The 16,902-nt window shown below is 52.7% G+C and overlaps 1 protein-coding gene and 1 long non-coding RNA gene across 4 annotated transcripts in view; one reads left to right on the top strand and one right to left on the bottom strand.

Moving 5' to 3' along the window:
- The window catches only part of LOC110256906 (uncharacterized), a 55,661-nt gene extending 46,734 nt beyond the window's left edge, over window positions 1-8,927 (bottom strand). The window contains exon 1 of one of the 2 annotated variants that reach the window (XM_021074723.2): window positions 8,586-8,927. In XM_021074723.2, the coding sequence (XP_020930382.2) occupies window positions 8,586-8,870 (285 nt within the window). In that variant the 5' untranslated portion in view covers window positions 8,871-8,927. The remainder of the gene's footprint in view (window positions 1-8,585) is intronic. The other variant, XM_084999745.1, reaches the window with a different exon arrangement.
- Window positions 7,472-15,086, top strand: LOC146395815 (uncharacterized). Of its 2 annotated transcripts, XR_014829719.1 has the most exons (3): window positions 8,833-9,167; window positions 10,777-10,955; window positions 11,337-15,086. It is a non-coding gene; the product is annotated as an uncharacterized LOC146395815 (long non-coding RNA). The 2 variants fall into 2 exon arrangements; XR_014829720.1 differs by lacking the exon at window positions 10,777-10,955 and having other exon boundaries at window positions 7,472-9,167.
- Window positions 15,087-16,902: the final 1,816 nt, after the last annotated feature.

Here is a 16,902-nt window from a genome sequence, read left to right on the forward strand (position 1 = left end):
AAATCTCCACATGCCACAGGGGCAGGCCTAAAAAAGAAAAAGGCAAAATCTATGGGATGATGCAAAATCACTGCTTAGAGGGAAGTTCTTAGCAGTACAGGCCTTCCTCGAAAAAGAAGAAAGATCTCAAACTGACAACTTAACCCACCACCTAAATGAATTAGAAAAAGAAGAACACACAAAAGCTAAAGTCAGCAGAAGGAAGGCAATCATCAAGATCAGAGAGGAGATCAATAAAACAGTGATTCAAAAAACAATAGAAAAAATCAATAAAAGCAAGAGCTGCTTCTTTGACAAGGTAAACAAAATTGACAAACCTCTGGCCAGACTCCCCAAGGAGAAGAGAGAACAAACCCAAATAAAATAAGAAGTGAAAAGGGAGAAATCTCAACGGATACTGCAGAAATACAAAAAACCATAAGAGAACACTGTGAACAATTATATGCCAACAAATTTGACAACCCAGAAGAAATGGACAGCTTTCTAGAGACTTACAGCCCACCAAAACTGAGTCAGGAAGACACAGATCAACTGAACAGACCGATCACTAGAAATGAAAGTGAATATGTCGTAAAAACACTCCCTACAAACAAAAGTCCAGGACCAGGTGGCTTCACAGGTGAGTTCTACCAAACATACAAAGAAGAACTTACACCCATCCCTCTTATTAAACTTTTCCAAAAGGTTGAAGAAGAAACACTCCCAAAAATATTCTATGAAGCCACCATCACCCTAATACCCAAACCAGACAAAAGTACTACCAAAAAAAGAAAATCATAGGCCAATATCTTTGATGAATATGAATGCAAAATTTGTCAACAAAATTGTAGCCAACTGAATCCGACAACACATAAAAAAGATCATACACCACGACCAAGTGGGATTCACCACACATTCACAAGGATCGTTCAACATATGCAAATCCATCAACATCATACACCACATTAACAAAAGAAAAGTCAAAAACCACATGATCCTCTCAATAGCTGCAGGAAAAGCATGTGGTAAAGTCCAACATCCATTCATGATAAAAACTCTTACCAAAAAAGTGGCTTTGGAGGGAACATGCCTCAACGTAATAAAAGCCAGTTACGACAAACCCACAGCCAATATAATACTCAATGCAGAAAAGCTGAAACCCTTGCTGCTAAAATCTGGAAAAAGACAGGGACGCCCACTCTCACTCCTGGGATTCAACATAGAATTGAGAGTCCTAGCCACAGCCATCAGACACACAAAAGATAGAAAACTGTATCCAAACTGGAAGAGAAGAGGTAAAATTGTCACTCGATGCAGATAACATGATACTATATATAGAGAAAACCCTAAGGACTCCATACAAAAACTACTTGAAATGATCAACAAATTCAGCAAAGTAGCAGGATACAAGATTAACATTCAGAAATCAGTTGCATTTCTGCATACCAACAACGAAATATTAGAAAAGGAATACAAAAATATAATACCTTTGAAAATCACACCCTGGAACATTAAATGCCTAGGAATAAACCTGACCAAGGAGGTGAAAGACTTCTATGCTGAGAACTCGAAGACATTAATCAAGGAAATTAAAGAGACCTCAAAGAAATGGACAGATATTCCATGCTCCTGGGTTGGAAGAATTCATATTGTAAAAATGGCCATATTACCTAAAGCAATCTACAGATTCAGTGCAATCCCTATCAAATAACCCATGCCATTTTTTATGTAATCAGAACAAACAACCAAAAGATGTATAGGCAACCATAAAAGACCCAGAAGTGCCAAAGCCATCCTGAGGAACAAAAACCAAGCAGGAGGCATCACTCTCCCAGACTTCAGGCAATCTTACAAAGCTACAGTCATCAAGACAGGGTGGTACTGCTACCAAAACAGACATACAGACCAAGGGAACAGAAGAGAGAACCCAGAAATAAACCCAGACACCTACAGTCAATTAATCTTTGACAAAGGAGGCAAGAATATAAAACGGGAAAAAGACAGTCTCTTCAGCAAATATCGCTGGGAAACCTGGACAGCTGCATGTAAATCAATGAAACTGGAACACACCCTCACACCATGCACAAATATAAACTCAAAATGGCTTAAAGACTTAACCCTAAGACACCATCAAACTCCTAGAAGAGAAAAGAGGCAAAACATTCTCTGACATCAAGCTTACAAATGTTTTCTTAGGTCAGCCTCCCAAAGCAACAGAAATAAAAGCAAAAATCAACAAATGGGACCTGGTCAAACTGCCAAGCTTTTGCAGAGCAACAGAAACCATAGGGGAAAAAGAAATAGACAACCTACGAAGTGGGAGAAAATCGTTCTTTTTCTTTCCTTTCTTTTCTTTTTTGCTCTTTTTGTCCTTTTAGGGCCACACCCAAGGCATATGGAGGTTCCCAGGCTAGGGGTCTAATCGGAGCTGTAGCCGCTGGCCTATGCCAGAGCCACAGTAACACCAGAACCAGATCGTGGCAATGCCAGATCCTTAACCCACTGAGGGAGGCCAGGGATCGAACCCGCAACCTCATGGTTCCTAGTTGGATTCATTTCTGCTGCACCACGATGGGAACTCTGGAGAAAATAGTTTCAAATGATGCAACTGACAAGGGCTTAATCTCTAAAATACACAAACAACTTAGATGACTCCACAGCCAAAAAACCAACAACCCAATTGAAACATGGGAAACGACCTGAACAGACATTTCTCTAAAGAAGACATACAGATGGCCAACAGGCACATGAGAAAATGCTCAACATCACTGATTTTTACAGACATTCAAATCAAAACTACTCTGAGATACCACCTCACACCAACCAGAATGGCCATCATTAATAACTCCACAACTAACAAATGCTGGAGAGGGTGTGGAGAAAAGGGAACTCCCTTCCACACTGTTGGTGGAAATGCAAATTGGTATAACCGCTACGGAAAACAGTGTTGTGGTACCCCAGAAAACTATACATAGAACTGACATGTGACCCAGCAATCTGACTCCTAGGCATATATCCAGACAAAACTGTCCTTGAACAAGACTCATGCACCCCTATGTTCACTGCTGCACTATTCACAAGAGCCAAGGTATGGAAACAACCTAAACGTCCAACAAAAGACGACTGGATTAAGAGGATGTGGTGTATATACACAATACTACTACTCCGCCAGAAAAATGAACAAAGTCATACCATTTGCAGCAACGTGGATGGAACTAGAGACTCTCATACTAAGTGAGGTCAGAAAGAGAACGACACCATGTAATAGCACTTGTTTCTGGAATCTAATATAAAGCATAAATGAACCTATCCACAGAAAAGAAATTCATGGACTTGGAAAACAGACTCGTGGCTGCCAATGGGGGAGGGGGAAGGGGAGGGAGTGCGATGGACTGGGAGTCTGGGGATAATACACACAAACTATTGCATTTGGAGTGGACAAACAATGAGACCTTGCTGCATAGCACAGGGAACTATAGCACAGGGAACTATATCTAGTCACTTACGATGGAACATGATAGAGGATACTGTGAGAAAAAGAGTGCGTGTGTGTGCGCGCGCGCGGGCACATGTGCAACAGGGTCAATTCGCCATTCAATAGAAACTGACAGGACACGAAAGCAACTCTAATGGAAAAAATAAAAATCATGAATAAACAAAGAATGTATATACGACTGGGTCACTGTGCAGAATAGCAGAGATTGACACCACACTGTAAATCGACTACACACTAAGTTTTAAAAAATCATCTAAAAAATTTAAAAAGGAAGCTGGAGTAGCCACACTTCTATCAGACAGAAGAGACTTGAAAATAAACACTGTGACAAGAGACAAAAAAAGGACACGACCTAACGATCCAGGGAACAATCCAAGAAGACACAACACTTGTCGAGACAGAGGCAAACAACACAGAAGCTCCTCAGCATCTGATGTGGATGCAACATCGTAGGAGAAAGGACGGCATTGTGCTGGAGAAAGAGTGACTTCAGGAGGTCATGAGCTTAAGGGATTTCTAAGAGAGGGGCTCTCTGAAGGGGATGAGGTTGAAGGAGCCCAGCTGGGTATCTGTTTGCCTCCTGCTTTGGGACGGGGGTTGGGGGTGGTTTCCTATCTGGATGAGGTGGAAGAACTCTTCCCCTGGAGGTGTTTAGACAAGGTGTCTGGCAGGATGCAAGCTTGCGGGTTGGTCCATGTGCCAAAAAACCCAGATAATCTAGAGAGGCTCAGACGCAGGCCTTTCCCAGAAAGAAGCAGAGAGAGGAGCTGGCTTTGACCACTGCAAAGCTACCTGGCCCCTGGTTAGTACGGACAGAAGGTTCCCAGAATGAAGGGATGGGCAGGAGCCAGCATGGCTGCGGCCCTCGGGCCTCAGCCCCCAGAGGGGTTACCCTTCCTAGGAGAGATTTCTTTCCTGCTTTCAAGGAGGCTGGCGGGAGGTGGAAAGCGCTTCTCCTGCAGGTATCTTTTCCTAAGTAACATTCATTCAAGATAATCAATATGCATGAAGGCACATTTTGAGGTGACCTGCCCTGGGCCCTAACAATACTTACCTACATATATACACATATATATATATGCGTGGCGGGGAGGGGTGTTGCTGAGAGACAGAGAGAAACAGGAGAGGGAGAATGAGTAGCAGTCACACAGTTTTCACCAATCAGTCCATGTGTTAGATCCAGTCACCATGTCCCTCCACCCGGCAGGGGCAGGGATGGAACTAGGATGTTGGACAAGGAGGCAACACACTTCAGGCCACTGTGGGGCAGCCCATGCCACAGGAGCCGAGGTGAATCACAACACACCAGGAGGACCAGGAAACCTGTAGGCCAGAGGGGTTGATGTCTGACTCTTGTGGAATTTCAAGCTTCTCAGAGGGGTCCTGGGAAACGGGCAGGAAAGGGAGGGACTTCCCCTAGGTCCCAGAGCACAACCAGGCCTGGGGCAGTTGTATTCTGTCATCAGCAGCACCGGATGGCACCCTTCCTTTGCTAAGTCTATGCAGGAGTTCCCTGTGACACAAGGCCATGGGGTTTCCAGGCACTGGCGGTAGTTCTAGCGCTACAGACCTGATGGCCTCCCTAGGGCACAAGGAGCATTGGGGAGACTGGGAGACACGTGGCTTGTCCAGGGTCACATCCCTGGTGATGAGGAGGAGCTGGGTCTGAACCAGCTGTGTCCTCAGAGCCAGGGCCCTGGCAGCACTCAGGCCGCCCCAGAGCTATGGGCTGTGTTGTGTTAGGGTCACGCTGCTGAGACTTGGCATGGGGTTGGGGGGTGAGCTGGAGCAGCCCAGAGGTACCCTTGGGGAGCTTGGTGGAAGGAGGAAGCCCGGCGAAGGGGACCCCAGGAAGTGACCTCACTGCCCTGGCAACAGAGCCCAACAGAACTTGGAACCTGGGTGGCCAGGCACCCACTTCTCCAGGAAAGGACAGAGGAAGGATGGACTTGCTCTGTTGCGCCCCCATCTCCCGAGGCCGAAGCCGCAGGAGAGGGCCCAGAGGAGGAAACCTCATCGAAAGCAGCAGACGATGGATCAGCACCCAGGGCAGACGCCTTCGGGCCTTTGCCCGCAGGGGCCCAGAGGTAACACAGGGAGAGGGAGCTCCAGCCCAGCGCAGGGACCTCTCTGATCCCACACGGTAGCCCCGTGTCCCCTCCTGGGATGCCTGTGTGCAGAGGGGGGTGTGAGGGGTGGGTCTGCCTCGAGCAAGAGCAGCCTGATGGGGTTGGATGTCCCTGGGGCATGTCCACACCCCGGGACAAAGCTGGCTGATTGAGAGTCGGGCCGAACCCTGGGTGTGAGCTGTACCCCCGGCCCCCCGGGGACGTCTCATTCCTCCCGGGGGGGGGGTGTAATAGGAGCAGACAAGCCCTCACCTGACCTGGGAGCAGAAGGTCAAGGGGCAGAAGAAGCAGAGAGAAGATAATGGCCCCACAGGGCTCTGACCCCTTGGGCCTGGGCTCCCTGCCCCTCACTCTCATTGCAGAGCCCCCCACCTGAGACTCCCCAGGAGCTGGGCGAGGAAGGCAGAAGGTCTCCAGTTGAAACGCCCCCCAGGCCGCCCCCCAGGGGCCTCTCCCGGGCTCACAGGGAGCTCAGAACATCCAGCTCTGGGACTGAGGACAGACACCACCTGGGCCTGAGACCCCTGGATGGCCTGGCCCCCCCTGAGGCCCAGCCTGAAGGTGAGAAGACGGGGACGGGGCCCTGTGGGGGTACGGGGAGCTGAGTTCTGGGCCACACGGCGGGGAGACCCCAGAGGATGGTGCTGGGCCAGGAACAAAGACTCACCCCCGCCACCCACCTGGTGGACTGCACACCAGAAGCTGCGGGGTGGGGACTGGACTGGAAGGTTCTGGGAAGACTGCTCTCCTTGGGAGAGCACATGGCAAGGCAGGCATGCAGGGACGCTTTTCTCCTCTCACAGCTCCCGCAGGAGACCCGCAGCCAGAGGCCAAGACACCACCCGGGCAGGAAGAACCTGCAGCCTCTCTGGCCCCAGCCCCAGACACTGACGGGCATTATCCTCCGCTGGAGGAAAACGGTTCTCCGGCTCCTGCAGGAGACCAAGGGCCACAGGAGAATCCAGCAGCAGCCCTGCAGGAAGAGCCTGCACTGCCTGCTCCAGCGGCCCCTAGACTAAGTCCTGAGCTGGCTCAGGCAAGAGCCCCAGGCCAATTTCCAAAACCACCTTCCCCAAGGCCCCCTCCGCCCCTGCAAGTGCCCTCCCCAGCAGCTCCCCAAAAGCCCCATTCACCCTCTCCCCCTCCCGAAATGTACTCTCCTTCCCCTCTCGCCATTTGTCTTTGGATGTGTATTGATTTCCTATTTCTCTTCCATGTTATGTATGGTGTAATTTACTTTATGTTTTAGAAATAAAATTTACAAGTTGCACAGTGTCCCCTTTGCATTGGGGTGTTAGACAGGCTCCCCGTCCTCCAAGCCCCCTGGACCAGGAAATGATGGGGGAGGGGACTTCATGGGATCCAAGAGGGACTATGGGCAGAAGATGAGGAGACACCGGACCAGCAGTAAACGTCATCCCCGATGTCCACTAGCCCACCCAGGGCCTTGGAACATCCTGGGAACTGAAGGGATGGCTTCCTCCACACTGAGTGGGAAACCCCACCCAGAACCCCGAGAACCACACAGGCATCAGGGATTCTGGAGCCTGGGCTGAGAGCCACATGGAGACAGGGCCTGAGGCCAGCAGACCAGACACAAGCACAGGCTTTCCTGCTGGGGTGGCTGGCCTGGGAGGCAGCGGGCAGGGCAGAGGCTCGGGGCCCAGGGGCTGATCCCTGTGGAGCCCAGACACTGACAGGAGAGAGCAGGCAGGATGGAGCCTCTGGGGGAATTCTCCGGGGAGCTTGTGAGCAAGGCAGCATCTCAGGCACCAGTCCTGACCCCTGCAGCACAATCTGCATCGTGTCCAGATCCCCAGGGGTTTCATGGGCTCTGCTGGTCTCCAGACTCCCTGTCTCTCAGCCTGCACGTTCAGGGGTGGTGGCTCTGCTGGTGGGTCTTCCCTCGGACCGTCTGGAATGCAGTGTGGCCATGCGGATGAAGGGGCCTGAAACACACTCCTGCACCCTCATGGAGCCAAGACTTCTGCTTCGGAGGCATTCCTGAACAAAACCTCCAGAGGCCAGCTCAGACAAAGGCATGCACAGAGATGCACGCTGCATCAGGATGGATAACCAGAAATTCCTTTCTATCCACACACAGGAAAGAATAAAGTCAAGGAGCTGCCTTTTTCCACGGACTGTTATCGGCCTATTTGAAATGCTGTTTTCCCAGGAATCTACACGGAATGGGCAGGGAACAGAGGGATCCACCAGACAGACCCAGTGTCTGTCCTCTTGGAGCTGACACGTTATGGGGGAGGGCAGACAGTCAGCAAGTGCACAAGTGAGAGAGACCCTTTCAGATGGTGAGAAGGACACAGAAAGAAGAAGGGCATTGCGGGTGAGCCTCACGGGTGGGCCAGGGAGGCTGCTCAGAGAGGGAACTAGGGAAAGGCTGTTCTCACAGCTGACAGTGAAGACAAGCCAAGACATGAAAACAAGCTGAATGTCCACCTGCAGGTGATAAAGAGGGAGCAATATACACAACACAGTATTACTCAGCCATAAAAGAGCAAGACGGAATGCCCTTTGCAGCAACATGAGTAGACCTAGAGATTATCCTACGAAGTGAAGTCAGTCAGTAAGAGACAGAGAGCATATCATACCACTTTCAGGTGGGCTCCAATACAGGACACAAATGAACGTATCAAGGAAACAGGCTCACCAAGAATCAGAAAACAGACTTGTGGTTTCCAACGAGGGGGGCGGGGTAGGGTTAGATTGGGAGTTCGGGACTAGCAGACGCAAACTATGAAATACAGAATGGCTCAACAGCAAGGTCCTACTCTGTAGCAGCGGGACCTGTACTCAATACCACGGCATACACCATAACGGAAAAGAATATTTTCAGAAGACTGTACATATATGTATCACCGAGTCACGTTTCTGTACAGCAGAGATAAACACACTGTAAATCGACCATACTTCAGCTTCGAAAAGACGTTTGAGAAGCCTTAAGTACGGCTGAGCATTCCTACCTTAAACTTAAGTGAGGCAAGGGCCCAGAGGTAGCTGCGCGTCGTCTGTCCGGCTGCACGAGGGGCGTGGAGTCCCAGGCACTTCAGGTCACCAAGCACCTCCAGGGAGAAGGCGGTGAGGCACACTGGGGCTCCGGCCGCGGCTTCGCTGCTTCCCCAAGGCTCGTCCCTGAGATCTGCCGAAGCCAACTCCTCACGCACACCACCCGCTCCGCGCCAGCGTGCCCCCCGTGCGCCGTGGGAGCGTGAGGTCAAGGCGCTCTCTGAGCCCCGCCCACTCGCCATGGCGCCTTGCGCGGAACTCCCAGTGCTGTCTCCTCGTGGCCATCGGCCGGCCGGGGCTCCCTCTGCTCCTGCCGCCTATGCTGGCCTCGCTGGACAGCCCGAGGGAGTCGGTGGCTGGAGGCCGGTGGCCCTTGCGTGGGGCCCGCAGGCAGGGTGCCCTGGGAGGGACTGCATCCAGGTGCGCAGGTGCAAGTGGAGTTTCTCCCCAGCCTGCAGCGACCTTGATGAGCGAGGTGAGGCTGGGCCTTCTGGAAGGCTCCCTACTTCTCCGCCCTGAGTCCTGAACAAGCCTGCCAGGTGAGTGGGCTCAGTGGGGGACTGCAACGTCTTCCTGTCTAGGTCCTCAGACAGTGGGAACTGAAGCTGTTTCAGCCCCTGAGCGCAGCGCGCACCCTCTCTCCTAGGCTTTTTCTTTCCCAGAGCAGTGGGATTGGCTCTCTCGCCGTGGTTCCTGATGGGGCCGTTGCCCAGGTTTAACCAGGCAGCGCCTTTAGCCCCGTGGAGGCCAGGGACGTCGGGAAGAGAAGCTTCCTTCCAGACGCAGCCCAGGAGAAATGGAACTTGGGCCTGAGGTGCGATCAGTAAGCACCTTCCAGCGGCACTTATTGATGCCACTCAGGTGTAGGCAGAGCCCAAGACAGAGGAGAGGGGTCCCAGGGTGACTGATAGACTTTCTGTAGGGTCGGTGGCTAGTGGCCTGGGACCGAGCCAGGTTCTTTCTGGAAGGGCCTTGCAAGCCTGTAAGATTGCCCATCTCTCCTGACAGGTGGTTGGTGGGGAAGGAGTGCTGATGTTGAGGGAACTGGGATCCAGGGAGTTAAGGGTGAGACTCAAGTCCCCAGTGGTGGGGGAGACAGGCCCTGTCCCTCCTGCCCAGGAGCAGGGGAAGGGGACACAGCCTCAGTGCATGGGGATTTGAAACCAAAAGCCCTGGCCTGAGCTGCCACTTCCTTGCTCAGTATCTTGGTGAAGTCACAGAACCTTGGGGGACCAGGTTCTCTTCTGTCAAATGGGATTCTGCCCCATTTCCAGCTGTACTGCAGATAAATGGTAACTCAAAGAACCGTGAGAACAGTAGGTGCCTTGTACCATGTTGGAGTGACTAAAAGAGGCCATGCTCCCCGGTGTCTTGATCCAATTCAGCTGTCATCCTGAAGGCTCTGGGGTGAGAGCTGCTGGCTGAGTGAGCTGCACTACGAGGCAGGAGGGTCCACCAAGGGCCTCAGTTTTTCCTGTTTCCTGGGCTTCTCGACTTGCCCCTGAAAACAAGCAGGGAGATCAGCGAAGCCCCTCCTCCAGGAAGGGGTAGGGGAGAGAGCCACAGCATCCTTCACCTTGGGTCTCAAGGACAAGAAACCTGACAATACAGCCCAAATCTCTTCCCCGTTAGCATTATTTTCCTGCCCCTTCTGGAACCCGGAACTGACCATCCCACAAAACAGCACATACACAAATCCCAGGCCTCGTCCTGCCCAAGGGCACCCCGGGTTCCTTCAGTTCTGAGGAATGATTGCCAACCCCCACCCCAAGGTCTGGTGGAGGGTGTTAGTCACAAGAGAAATCCCAGTGTTGGCTGGACTTCCTGCAGCTGCTGTCAGCCCTCTCAGCACCCATCTTGGCCTCTGAGGGTGGCCCTGCCCCAGCCTCAGTTGACACTGGCTCTGTTCCGAGGGGTGGGCCTTGGTGCTGTGCCTGAAGGAGAAGCTGAGGGCCATGGGGCACAGTGGGAACTCACAGAGATGCTACTGCTGTCACTGTTGAACCTCCAGCGGGAGCTGCCTCCAGAGACCATCCATCAGCTGAGGAGAGAAGGTGCCCCTGTGCCCAGGGTCCTGCTAGTTACCCTGGTCCTCGGTATGGGCCCTGCAAGTGCCGTGTAGCAGTCACACCTTCCCCTCTGCTGCAGGCCACTCAGATGGACCATTTCCAGCCCTGGTGTCCAGTAGTTGGGAGGGCCCGCTTTCACTTGGGTACCTTCACCTCCAATCTCAGTACACCTGTCCTGAAGAAAGGGCCTGTGGTTGCTCTACAAACTTCAGATTTTCATCTTGGACAATTGGATGTGTCCTCATGAAGCCAACCTAGGTGAGAACTTATCTGGGGGCCAGGGAGCAGATCTTGGGGAATTTCCTGCATAACCCCCAGTAGTAGCTCAAAGCCTTTGGGACTGGGTTTCCTGCTTGATTTTTGGGAAACAGCAGAGCTTACACCCATTCAAGCGGGATGAACCAGACAGAAGATTGACAGTCACCGGAAGGCTTTATTTGTGTGCAGCACACTCTTCAGCTAATGCCAAGTGCATAGCCTTGGTGTGCTCGGAACCTTATGACCTGACCCCAGTGCCATGGGCGTGGGCAGAGTCCTCCAGCTAAATGTGCAGCCCCACCCATGACCCCCAGGAGTCAGTTTTTGGAGATGTCTGAGTTTGGAGTTGCAGACGTTTCACCTGCATTCTTCATTTGACAGATGGGAAGACTGAGGCTCAGAGCAGGGCAGTGACCAAGGCCACCCAGCAGACAAGCAGCAGACAGCAGCCTGGGTTCTGGTCGCAGTGCCTGCATTTTCCTCCATCTCCTGAACTTGCCCAAGGCTGAGAAGCTCCTGGAGTTCTTGTTCAAGTATCCTCAGCCCCCAGCAAACATCTGAAGAATCCGTTTCAGCTGATTTAGAAATAAGGTAGGACCCAGTGGTTGTTTTAATGAGGCCACTAGGTGATTCTTTTGCCCCCAGGAAGGGGACTCAAACTCCTGGAAGACAGGCCCAGGCCTCCCCCAGCCACACCACACCCCACTCCCCACCACCCTTCTCAGGGAGCTCCTCCGCACATCAGTAAAGCCCCAGAACACTCAATCTCCCATTGGGGAAGTAGAAGAAGCCACCCCCAGGGCCTGTGGAGGAGGCAGGGGCAGAGGGTTTAGGGTCGGGGCTCCAGCCCCTGGTCTCATTCCCCCCTGCCCCCAGGCCTTTATCTCCAGCCCAAGGCTCACTTCTCCCCACAGTGGTTCCAGAGCCTTCCCACACCTCTCCCACTCCAGGGGGAGCTTGGGCTTCCTCTTCTGGCCCTACAGGCCCTTCACTGGGCTGGCATCAACAATAGAGTGACCCTTGGGTGCAAGAATGGTCCCAGGGTCTGGCACAGGGCCCATCATGGGGTTGGTGTCAGTTGCATTAAGTAGAGACTAGGCAGGTAGCTGAGATTATCTAAGGTAGGCCTTTCAGAGGGGCAGGGAGCAGTGGCACTGGAAGCATGCACTTTGGGGCAGCCCAGGTGAGCCCCTGGGCCTGGGTGGGTTCACTGGCAAGATGGGGCTGGGGATCTGGAGAGGTATGAACAGTGACAGCCATTCCAACAAATGCTGGAAGGCGTGGAGCCTAAGAAGCTTGCGTGGAACCAAGAGCTCTGATGATAGTCTCTGTCTGTACATCCTACTCCTCTCCTCAGGCCAGCCTGCCCTCATGCTCTCTGGCTGGCGAGCACATTCCTCAGAGGCCTGGGTGCCAAAGCCCTGTCCTCAGGTAGCCCAGCCCCTCTCCGCAGACCCATCCAGGCCTGCCCTTAGCTATGTGGGACATGGACACGCCCCCAGAGCATGATGAAGGAGCCCTTTTGGGATGGGCTCCAATACACACAACTGCTCAGGGGTCCTGATGTAACAGGGAAGAACAAATCTGACTCCCTCTTAGATCTGTTTAACTTTAACCTTTGTGGCCCCAGGGGACCCAGCCAACTCTCAGATCAGAGTTTGCCCTGACAGCCATTGTCTGGAAGGGCCTGGAATCTGCTCTTATCATCACTGTCCTATGTGCCTTAGAAGTAGGAACCCTCTTAATCCTCTTGGAAACCCATGGGATAGGTCCCAGTACCATGACCCCTTTCTTCAGATGGGAGACTGAGGCGCAGAGAGCTTAGCTACCACCCCAGGGTCATAGAGCCCAGGCCTTCAGGCTCCAGCATCTGGGATGTGGTCAGTGCCTGTGTTGGGTTTCCCTGGCCTCCCTTTACCCTCCCCTGGGACCCCTGGCTGAAGCCTCAGCCCAGTGTGATTATTTGCAGAGATCAGGGGTTTGTACTGGGGGCTGATTTCCCTGAGCACTGTTTCCCACAAGGCCAGCAGCTCAAGGGCCTGGGTTATATTTACCGCTGTACGCCAGGCCCAGCCCCAGGCCCGCCACACTGCAGGGCCTGAATCATGTGTGTTGATGGAATACCTGAACCCAGAATGGCCACTGTCCTGTCCCTGCCTCAGTGTCCTCACCTGTAATTGAGAACTAGGAATGGGTCCCCTGAAAGTCTTACCAAGACCCTTCTCTGTGACACTGGGGAGTGACTGCCCTCTCTGTGCCGTGTCTCATCTGTATTAAACAACTAGTAACGGGTACCCAAGGAGGGCATCCTCAGTCCATGCTGTGTGACTTTAGGCAGCCACTGCGCTCTCTGTCCCTCAGTGTCCTCAGCTGTATCAAAGAACTTGTAAGAGGGCCCCAGTGAGGCTCACTGAGACCCTGCTGTGTGATCTTGGCATCTCTTCCCTCTCTGTGCCTCAGTGTCCTCCTGTGTAACAGGGAACTAGTAAGAGGGCCTCCCCATGAGGACTCGCTAATACCCTGCTGTGGGGCTTTGGGAAGCAACTGCTTTTTCTGTGCCGGGTGACTTGATGTGGTCATTTCCCTCTGTGTGCCTCAGTGTCCTCATCGTAATAGAGAACTAGTAACTGTGCCCCCGCTTACCCGGACTCACTAAGACCCTGCAGGGAGACCTCAGGTGACTTCTCCCCTCTCTCTGTGTGTCCTGGCCTGTATTGAAGAACTTGTAACAGGTGCCCCAGGGGGTTCACTAAGACCATGCTGTGTGACCTTTGGTGGCCGCTGCCCTCCGTGTGCCATCGTACCCTCATCTGAAATAGAGAACGGAAGAGGTGAGGAGGCCTGCTACAGGGACAGGGTCCCATCTTTCTACTCCACACACCTGCTGAGCCACTGTGCATTCTGTTCCACCAAGCACTCCCGCACCTTGTCCCCAGCAGGTCACAGTGTGGTGATGCTCTGTGGCCACTGTAGTCACCACCCCTCCCTCATTAGCTGTGCCCTCCCTCCTCTGTGAAGCCCTCCACATCACAGCCTTCTCATCTGGTGTTAATTGGTCCCTTGTTGTCAGATACCCAGGCTACCCCCTGCCCCCAGAATGTCTAGCCTAGGGCCAAGTACCCAGCAGGGGCTCAATCCAGGTTGACAGCCGCAGGGGAGGCACTTCTCCTTCCGAAGGATGCTTCTGTGGAGAGGCCAACTCCAGCTCTTCAGCACGCAGAGCAAGCCTAGTCTGTGTGGATGCTTAGGGACTGGTGGCAGATCACTGCCATGCATGTGTGCGTGTGTGTGCTGCTGGGAGCCGAGTTTCAAGAATGGAGTCCACCTGATGACAAAGTCCAGGGGACTCTGAAGAAAGGAATCTGCCTGATGATAAAGTCCAGGAGATTCTGAAGAAGGCTCTGCAAACCAGCATATTCACCAGGCCTCGAAACCCCCACCAGGCATTAGAGACCAGTGCCTGGAGATACATATCATTGGCTTCTGTTTTTTGTTTTTAATAATCGATCCATGCCTTGCTTATTGTGCCTTAACTCTGTGTTCTTTTTGCCTTAAGAAAGGAATTTATTATTTTCTATTTAAGCTTCTACCTATTTGTGTTTGTTAGCCTTTAGTTTATCTTTGGAGCTATGGCTCCGTGCTGTCTACTTCCAAAATAATAGCTTCTGGGGAGGTTTCTGTTTTTTCATATGATGATCTTAGATAATGTGGGCATGCTTTATTTAGGCGGCACAATTATTTAGTTTTGGCAGTATAGTATGTAGGCATTAGGAATTGATGATTATTATTACTTTATGGTACAAGTATAAAAATCTATTATAATGTTAGGAGTTCAAGTTAAGATTGTTGCTAGGTAGTAAATCGACATTTGTGTTAAAGGACAATAAGATGTATGTGACATCTACAAGGTTGTCTGTGACCTGTATGTGCCTCTAGCTTTCTGCTTGTTCACTCTTTCATGGCTTTATGGTGTACTTTCCCTGATCCAGGTGCCTTTTTCTATCTTTACACTTAATCTGTAACCCTGGAACAGTGAGGAGATACTGATCTTTTTTGCTGATATAAGTTTTAAGTTTTTCCCTATATAAGCTGCTGCCGTTCACCAGTAAATTTGAGACTGCTTGAGCACTACTGGAGAGCGTGTGCGTCTCCGTTATTCTTCCTGCGCCTGCTGCCCCTCCTCTTCGGGAAATCGCCTGACCGCCGGGGCAGGACCCCGGCAGTGTGTCTGTGCAACGTTTAAAAATTGGAAGATTTCAGACAACTGCGGTTTCTAGCTTTGATAGTTTTGAGAGGAAATGAGAAGTTCCAGCCTCTCTGGTGATGCTGCCTCAGGGAAAGCTCTTCTGAGGCCAAGTGGGAGCCCCCTCTGCTTGGGGCTTGTGTCCCCAGCTCGCCACAGTCCCCACAACTCCCTGAGTGTCCCTGGGCCCAGGCGCTCCTCCTGCCTCCCCTTGCCTTGCCCCTGGAGACATCTGGGTTTGCAGGCCTCCCTCTGGCCCCTTAGTAGGTGCTTCAAAGCTACACCTGAGACACGAGGGCTGCAGGGAGGAGCCCACACAACCCCTGGATAGAGGGGAGCAACGGGATGAGCCTGCAGCCCTCACAGGAGGGGTGTGTCACCTGCCTCTGAAGGCGCCAGGAAGGGGGAGGACAAGGACCAGGGCCAGAGCTCTGGACAGTGTGCCCTGGATGCCCTGTCTTCCAGCCCAAAGCTGTGCCCTGGGCTCCCCCTTTCTCCCACTCCTTGTGCATGGCTGCAGCCAGGCTTCTGTAAACCTTGGCGGTACAGAGGCTGCTGTCCCAGCCTCAGCCCTAAGGGCAGCAGCCACGGGCCCCAGCCCAGCTCCATGTCTGGCAGCTCAGCCAGCTTAGCACTGCTATGAGGTGGCCACCACTGTGAGAAATGGAGCCTCCGAAGGGAAAGGGATTGGAGCTCACAGGCTGGCAAGGGAACCACATGTGGTCTCAGCCCGGGGAGCCGAGGGAGGCTAGAGGCCTGCAGGAGACGTAAGGATCAAGAAGGGCTTCATGAGGGACGTGATCTCTGAGCTGGGTCTCCAAGGACAAGCCATCAGCCAGCCAGGGCCCAGCCCAGCAGAGAGCAGGAACCATGTGCATGATGAGTGAGCCAGCGAGTAAGTGCGCAGCCCCCTAAGAGCAAGGTACTTCTTGACTTTTTTGTCCATGGAACATATCGCCGCCTGACTTGGTGTAGATTTTACCCGTTTTTCTCAGCCTCCGCCAGGCTGTCTGCTGCTTGCGAATGGAGAGCCACCTGCTTGGCTTCCAGCTGTGTTGGAGTCAGGAACCCACCCAGCACACAGTAGGAACTCAGTGAACGTGCACTGGGTGTGTGGACACTGTAGGCCACAGACAGCATGTTCCAGGTCAGAGTCATTCATGTATTACTGACTGAGCCCCCACATGTGCCCAGCACTGCCCTTGTGGTAGGCAGGGCTGTGAATGACACACCTGGAACACACAACCTGTTAGAAGGGATGGACTCATGCTGTGGGAACAAGCAGGGTTTGGGAGGGTCAGGGGTGTAGGTTGGGGAGGAGAGGTTGGGAGGGCAGTGGTGGGAGAGAGATGAGAGAGGTGGGGGACTGTGGCCCCTGCAAGGACCTTTCCTCTGGGTGGGGGAGTCAGGGCCGGGTGTGGAGCAGGGGGCCTGCCCTCAGCCATGAAGGGCTGGGGAAGCTGTCCCTGTAGACAGTGCAGGCAGAGAAGACTCCTCTGAGGAGGTGACACTTGAGCTGAGCCTTGTATGGACCCTGTCTTAACCGTCTCTACACTTGACGCTTTACTATCTGCCCTGCAGGCATGGTGGGTACCCCCTGTTCTAAATCACCTGGACGTAGCAGGAGGCCACGTCCTGCTACCCTTGTCAGCCCCTCCCGCCCCCACGAGGGGTCAATCCCAGCACGTCCTCTATGGGACTCAT

The sequence above is a fragment of the Sus scrofa genome, chromosome 15 (genome assembly GCF_054392235.1).
Source record: "Sus scrofa isolate SSC_HxYL_T2T_F1_AM1 chromosome 15, Sscrofa_HxYL_maternal_Yorkshire_Landrace_v2.0, whole genome shotgun sequence".
NCBI lineage: Eukaryota > Metazoa > Chordata > Mammalia > Artiodactyla > Suidae > Sus > Sus scrofa.